This window comes from Phaethon aethereus (assembly GCF_964289735.1).
Source record: "Phaethon aethereus genome assembly, chromosome: W".
Taxonomy (NCBI): domain Eukaryota; kingdom Metazoa; phylum Chordata; class Aves; order Phaethontiformes; family Phaethontidae; genus Phaethon; species Phaethon aethereus.
The window spans coordinates 24,883,605-24,891,436 of record NC_138581.1 but is presented as its reverse complement, the minus strand read 5'-3'; the positions used below and the strand labels follow the sequence as shown (position 1 = coordinate 24,891,436).

The window sequence follows — 7,832 nt, the reverse complement described above, 5'->3', positions numbered from 1 at the left end:
TGCTTTCCTCGTGATTAACCGTTTACACATAGTTACAATGTTAGCATTGAGGAAATACAGCCTAAGGACTATGAGAGTAGGCCGTTAAACATAATCACACAGTTGTTAGGCTAAAGAATTCTATACTAAAGTCAAACTAATCATGTAATCAATAACCTTCCATATATTAAGAAATTTTCAAAACTTACAGTTGATTAGTGACACATGCTAAAAACCTTATAATTGTTTTAGATCCTTATTTCAGAAGGCCCTGACACTCTCACTGATACTGGGGCCTAGGTCTCATCCTTGTGGGGACAGCCCATGTCCCCTCATGGTGTGTGCTTGTTCAGGCTGTCAGTGATGTTTCCCACCCTGGTGTATCAGGGCCTTGAGCAGCAATCCCAGATGGGAGAGCAGGGCCTGGAGGAGGAGGCTTGTCACATGCAAGGGGCTGGGGCAGGGCTGCCCGGCACAGCGCACAGGCATGTTTGTGCTCGTGCAGGGATGGCACTGGGCTCTGAGGTGCCGGCAGCTAGTCTCCATCCTGTTCCTTTTCCTTTCTCCAGTGCTCCCAACAGCTGAAGCGTTCAGCGTGGCTGGCCCCAGCACCACACCACTTGAACTCCAGCCTGCTTGTGAATATTGGGGTGCTCTTTGTGCTGCAACAGGAGGTAGAGAGGATGGGCAAGTTCCACCGAATCCTTGAGCCTGTAAGGAGCTGCTTTTCTTCCCTTCTGGATTCAGCGGGTTCCTAAAGCTGTAGCAAGGCATGTCCTTTGCGTGAGGATTCAGAGGATGATGTGTTTATTCTTCCAGACTGTGATCCTTTTGGCTGCTTGTAGACTAATTTCCTTTGATGGGGTATTAAAAGCACTGAGAAACCTAAATTTCCTCTGTGTAGGAAGCATGTTTGCTCTGCCTGCAGCATCTACAGCATGTAGCATACTTGAGTTTTGTTTGCACAGCCCTCTAGCCTGGCTGAGCTCTCTGGGGGGGTGAAACCCCAGATTAGAGGGCTCAGCCACCTAATCCCACCCTTTTCACAGGGCTTGAACTTCTTCATCCCTCTGCTGGATTGGATTCGTTGTGTGCAGAGTCTCAAAGAAATAGTCGTTAACGTCCCAGAGCAGTTAGCTGTCACCCTAGGTAAGGAACAGCTTCTGCGTCCTGCCCTTTTCCTTCCACTGTATCCAGGGTGAGCAAGGGACAGAGCAGGGAAGAGTGGAAACGTCCCAGACTCCATACTCAGCCCTGTCCATGGGCACCCGGGATTGACTGTCCTCGTGGCATTGGGAGTGGGAGAACCCCAGGAGGTCCTGTCTGCTCTCTGCGGGCTGCAGCTGCCTCTTCTTGATGGGTTGAACGCGCCTGGGCAGGAATTAATTTTTTTAGATTTCAGATGTTTTCCTGTCTTGAACCAGGAAAAATCTCCCCTGTGTTTCTGTAAAAAAGATTTCAGATCAGGTTAATGGTCATCTCTGTTACAATTTTAGTATTAAGCTTTTTGGTGTTTTTTTTTTTCCCCTTAAATCTTTTATTTTTTACAATAACTACAGTATGAAAAGTTTTGATCTGGAGACCTAAGACTTCTTGTTTATTAAAACATCAAAAGGAGGCATTTTGTAGGGAACGTCAGGGTCCTTTTTACAAAGCCCTTTGCATAAGGAGGTCCATTTCAGCTAATTCCTCTTCCATGCCACGCTGTTGACACCAGGAAGGAAAGGGATGACCCTGCCCAGCTCTGCTAATTCTGTCAGGAGAGAGGGGGTTGCCATGGCTTTACTTTGCTGCTTCACTAAACAGGCAGCCTCCTAGTGTCTCTGGCTGCGCCCAGCACAGTCTGCATGTACTGCAGCGCCCAGCTGGCTGCCTTGGCAGCCTCTCAGGCACCACTCGCCTGGCTCTGCTGGCTCACTTCTCTCTAACGCACTCTTCAGCTTCTGCTCACCTTGCTGTCCTCTGCGAGGTGGGTGGACTAAGCACCCTGTTCCCTCCCTAGGGAATGGGAGGAGGAGGGGAAGGCAGATCTCAGCTCTGGACCCCGCTTTTCTTTGGCAGGGGTGTCTGTGGCAGGTTTCTCATCTTAGTGCTTAATGTTTGCCCATCCTGCCTCATTTGGGGTCCCTCTTGATGGTCCCATCGATTCTGTTTTTAGCTTCTGTTCTGCAGGCCAGCTATGGGGTGGAAGATCCTGAGTATGCAGTGACCCAGCTGGCCCAGACCACCATGAGATCTGAACTTTGCAAACTCTCCCTCGACAGTGTCTTCCAGGTGAGCTGGGGAGGTGGATCACGGAGCTGCCAGCATCTAAGCAGCATTTCTCAAAACCCCAGGGGGTCTGCATGGCCAGGCTGATACACTTAACAGCAAAATGCCCTTTGCTTAGAGGGCTTCTGTTTCAGTTGACCTACTAGTGAATCCTTGAAGATGGGTCTTGGTTTTTTTTTTGTTGTTTTTTTTTTTTGTTGGTTTTTTTTTTTTTTTTTTTTTTTAACGGGAGCTATTTTTTCCCCCTGCCCTGGGTTAGTTGGAAAGCATGATAGGTGGTGCATGTCCAGACCTGACTGGTCCAGCTGTGTTTCTCTTGAGTCAGTGACTCTTTGCTCAGGCCCAGTGATGAGTGTCCTGGCTGACCTGGTTCAGGGGGGCTGTAACCCTCATGCTGCATTTGTTGGGCAGAAGCAGGAGCTGTTGGCATTCCTGGATGATGTTTGTATTCAGATGTATGCCAGATGTTTGTATCTCAGCAATTTCAGTTTTGGGCACTGCCCTCCCTAGGAGAAGGTAACCCCTTCAAGAGATGTGGGAAGCATTTGACCCTGCCTTACACCTGTGGAGTTGGGGTTTTCTGGCTGACCTTGGCCCGTGAGGGGAGGTTTCCCTTCTGACCCCTGTCTCATGCTAAGCACCTCTTTTTTTGCGCTCTGCCTTTTTTTTTTGTGCCTCCCAGGAACGGAAGTCCCTCAATGCCAACATTGTGGATGCCATCAACCAAGCCTCAGACTGCTGGGGCATCCAGTGCCTGCGCTACGAGATCAGGGACATCCACGTGCCCCCGCGCGTGAAGGAATCCATGCAGGTTTAGTTCTCTGGGTGAGGGGTCTGGAACGAGAGGGAAATCTCTTCCATGCAGTACGGTTGTTCACCGTACAGAGCTGGCAGCACTGGGCCCTCCTGTGGGAAGCCTGTTGACACTTTGGCTGCGAACGTATAGCTATTGAATAAATCATTCTCATCCTTATTTCGGCAGTGGTGGCTCCTGCCTGGTACATGCAAGCCCTGCCAGCTCCCTTTAAAATCCCTACTGGGCTCTGTAGAAGGAAAATCCCAGAGCTGAAAGTTTCCCCTTGAGAAAAGTGGAGCGCCAGATTTCTGGGCTGAAAGGGGAGAAGAGGGGTAAGTGGTTGGTTAGGTGTGGACTGGGCTGGGGAGGGCTGTACAGCGTGAGAAGCAGAACCATCCCTCACCAGGGATCGCTTGACGTTTTGTACCTGTGTTCTTATCCTCTGCTAAGCCATGCTTGCCCAAGCAGGACATAGGAGCATGTCCTCACTGTGCTTGCCCCACAGATGGGATTTCCTCAGCATGGCCATGGCAGGCTGACATCTGACCTGTGTTTGCAGGTGGAGGCAGAGCAACAGAAGCGGGCGACAGTGCTGGAGTCAGTGGGGATGTGGGAATTGGCTATCAACGTGGCTGAGGGGCAGAAGCAGGCCCAGATCCTGGCAGCAGAATCTGAGAAGGCCAAACAAATCAACAAAGCTGCTGGTAGTGCCTTGGGCTAGAACATGCGGGGCCTGGGGGATCTGTATCCCTCTACGCTGAGGGATGATGCTCCTGAGTTGCAGACCACATCACTGTTTGTGGGCCAGGCTTCCTCAGCCACGCTGATCCTTCCTTGCTGGCGCCCTTGGGCTGAGCTCCAGCTCGTGTTGCTGCCCTGCAGCCTGGGGTAGCAGGAGGTGTGTTGCATCACCGTGCTATTGTTGTGGAAGAAGAGGCTTTGCATGCACAAAGTTGTCTTGATTTTCTCCTTAGAAGCACTTTGTTGTGGTTCTGATGTGTATTTTGCTGTGGTTTGTTGTAGGAGAAGCTAGTGCCATGCTGGTCAAGGCCAGGGCCAAGGCTGAGGCTATTCAGCTCCTGGCAGCTGCTCTGGCACAGCAGGTGAGCCATCACTCCTTGGGGCAGCCACAGCTTTGGCGCTAGCACTGGGGAAGATGAAACCAAGGCCAGGGTGGCACCTGGCTTTATCTCGGATGCTCCCTGGCATCTTCAGCAGCAGCGAGGAGTTTTGTTGTCTTGAGGGCCGCTACCAGCCCAGGGTGGGCTTGGGGGTAGGGGCACAGCTCTCGACTCATGTTGATGTGTAGTCAAGGTATGACTCGCCTCTTCACTGCTGAGCCTCGGCCCTCTCTCCCCAGCACGGCAACGCTTGCTCTCTGTGGCAGAGCAGTACGTGAGCACCTTTTCCAAGCTTGCCAAAGACTCCAACACCATCCTGCTGCCCTGCCAACACTGGTGGTGTCACCAACATGGTCACACAGATCAATGTGGTTGGAAGGACCCTGTCTCTTGCCTGAGGGAAGTGAATGTGGCAGCCTGGTGGGGCCTGGCCCTTGTGGAGGGGGTGGTTGTGCCAGGAAAAGGGAGATGAGGAGGAATTTGGCCTGGTGGGTGGGTCTGAAATAGAAGCTGTGGGCTGGGAAAGCTGCTTCACAGCATCCTTTGGAAACAGGAGCATCCCCACTGCGGCAATCTCTGGCTCAGGGACCAGCCTGAGCTGGCTTGTGGCTGTAGGAGCCAGGACCCTTCTCTCTGTGCCAGAATAAGCTGGCAAAAATACGAGGCAAGCGCTGACTTTCTCACTGTCTCTTTGGGGTGAAAGTTTGCCTCTTCCCTGTCTACCCTTGTGCTGAACATGGAGCAGGGGTTCAGGTCAGTTCCCGAAGCCACCGTCTCGTGGCCCTGCCTGCCTTGTCCCACTACTACTGCACATCCAGTCTTAGAATAGAATATTTCAGTTGGAAGAGACCTACAGTGATCATCTAGTCCAACTGCCTGACCACTTCAGGGCTGACCAAAAGTTAAAGCATGTTATTAAGGGCACTGTCCAAATGCCTCTCAAACACTGACAGGCTTGGGGCACTGACCACCTCTAGAAAGCCTGTTCCAGTGTATGACTACCCTCTTAGTAAAGAAATGATTCTGAACGTTCAGTCTAAACCTCCTCTGGCACAACTTTGAACCATTCCCATGCGTCCTATCACTGGATACTAGGGAGAAGAGATCAGCACCTCCCTCTCCACTTCTCCTCAGGAAGCTGTAGAGAGCAATGAGGTCTCCCCTCAGCCTCCTTTTCTCCAAACTAGACAAACCCAGAGTCCTCAGCTGCTCCTCATAGGATATGCCTTCCAGCCCTTTCACCAACTTTGTTACCCTCCTCTGGATGCCTTCAAGTACCTTAACATCCTTTTTAAATTGCGGGGCCCAGAACTGCACACGGTACTCCAGGTGAGGCCGCACCAATGCTGAATACAGCAGGATGATCACCTCTTTTGACCGTCTGGTTATCCCGTGTTTGATGCACTCCAGGATGCAGTTTGCCCTCTTGGCTGCCAGGGCACACTGCTGATTCACATTGAGCCTACTGTCAACCAGCACCCCCAGATCCCTTTCTGCAGGGCTGCTCTCCAGCCACTCCTTTCCCAATCTATACTTGTACCTGGCCTTACTCCATCCCAGGTGCAGAATCCAGCATTTTGACTTGTTAAATTTTGTCCCATTAATGGGACAAAAATGCTCCAATCTATCTCGGTCCCTCTGCAAGGCAACTTGTCCTTCAAGAGAGTCAACAGCACCTCCCAGTTTGGTATCATCAGCAAACTTGCTAATGGTGTATTCAACTCCTGCATCCAGATCAATGATAAATATATTGAACAGGATTGGCCCTAGAATTGAGCCCTGAGGAGCACTGCTGGTGACTGGTTGCCAGCCAGATGTAGCCCCATTCACGACAACCCTTTGAGCTCTGCCCTTCAGCCAGTTCTTCACCCAGCACACTGTGTACCTGCTCATCCCACGCTTGGACAACTCGTCCAGAAGGATGCTGTGAGGGACAGTATCAAAAGCTTTACTAAAATCCAGAAAAACTACATCCACCCTCTTCCCTTCATCCACTAGGCGGGTGACCTTGTCGTAGAAGGATATCAAATTAGTTAAACAGGACTTTCCCTTTGTGAACCCTTGTTGACTCTGCCTGATGACTGCATTGTCCTTTCAATAGTACCCAGTATGATCTTCTCCATAGTTTTTCCAGGAACTGAGGTTAGACTAATAGGTCTGTAGTTCCCTGGGTCTTCCCTCATGCCCTTCTTGTAGACTGGAATAATGTTGGCTAGCTTCCAGCCAGCAGGGACCTCCCAAGACCTTTGATAGATGATCAAGAGAGGTCCTGCTGTGACATCCTCTAGCTCTTCCAGTACTCTGGGATGAATCCCATCAGGTCCCATGGACTTGTGAACATTCAGCTGATACAGCTGCTCCCTGACAATTTCAGTGTCCACAAATGGAAAGTCACTGTTTTCACAGTCATGGTCCTCTGACTCAGACCTTGGGCAGCCCAAGGTCTGTCAGTATTATTAAAGATTGAGGCAAAAAAAGTATTAAATGTCTCCACTTTTTCTTCATCCCCATTTGTCAAGCGACCATCTTCAACAAGTATCGGTACAATATTTTCCTTGGACCTCCTCTTGCTATTAACATACTTAAAAAAGCCTTTCTTCTTGTTGTCTGACACAACACTGGAGAGTTTCAACTCTGAGCTTTGGCCTTTTGTGTCTTCTCCCTGCATATGCGAACCACGGCTCTGTAATCTTCCTGTGAAGCCTGACCTTGCTTCTAGAGATCATACAGTTTCTTTTTTGTCTTGAGCTCCACAAGGAGTTCCCTGTTCAGCCAAGCTGGTCTTCTTGCACCACTTACTTGACTTGCAACACAGTGGAATTGCCTGCTCTGACACAGCGTCTTCTCCTGCCACAGCCCCGGAGCGTGCAGTTTCCCCTCTCCTCCCCCATGGTGCTCTCATTCCCTCCAGGCCCTGGGCATCTATACTATGCTGACCAAGCTGCAAACTGTGAAGACCCAGGATGAGGTGCCTCCAGTCTGTGAGGACCCCCAGCCTCCCACCATGGAGGTGCTTAAGGCAGAACAGGCCAACTCCAGCTAGTGGAGCCAGAAAGATCCTGGACCCTTGCCTGGGGCAGTCCTGTCCTGCTGCCCTCCCCGGTCAGATGCTCTTCTTCTTCCCTTGGTCCTTATTTTGTATTTGGATTTAAATAACATAATAAATGGTACTGGTGCTGCAGCACATCCCCTGGCACTTGGGAGCGCAACCTGCTCGTGTGCCACTGAGGTGGAGACCATTGCTCCTAAGTGTTGGGATCACCCTGCAAGGGCTCGACCTTAAGGAGAAGGAGCTGTGGCATTGAGAAGCTGGTAAACAGCTGGACATCCGCACGGCTCGGCCTTGAGGAGAAGGAGCTGTGGTAAACAACTAAGAGGAAGCAAAGGAGTGCGTGGACACCTTCAGGCAGCGAATCCTGACTGTGGAGAAGCGCGTGGGCTGTGTGTGGTAACCAACCAGGACGTATTTTGTGGCGCGTGAAAGAGCTGTAACTGCATAATAAGCGGACACTTGTAGAAATAAAGGTCTTTGGCCTGAATCCCCGCCAGAGTCCGTGCCCTGGTACTCCACACCTAAGCAGGTTTCTGCTGGGAGTTCCTGCTGACTTGCAGGAAGGTGTGATGATCTGCAAGAGGAGCCTGGGGATCCCTGTCCCACCTGCTGC

General features: G+C 51.0%; 1 protein-coding gene across 1 annotated transcript; it reads left to right on the top strand.

Moving 5' to 3' along the window:
* Window positions 1-647: 647 nt before the first annotated feature.
* Window positions 648-7,210, top strand: LOC309415149 (stomatin-like protein 2, mitochondrial; the record flags this gene model as incomplete). The annotated part of the gene is given in 10 exon segments (XM_082012589.1): window positions 648-692; window positions 1,029-1,128; window positions 2,099-2,253; window positions 2,933-3,061; window positions 3,606-3,750; window positions 4,070-4,149; window positions 4,407-4,416; window positions 4,419-4,489; window positions 4,491-4,529; window positions 7,079-7,210. Coding segments are annotated over 10 exon segments (891 nt in total). The 5' UTR covers window positions 648-662.
* Between the last annotated feature and the right edge of the window lie 622 nt (window positions 7,211-7,832).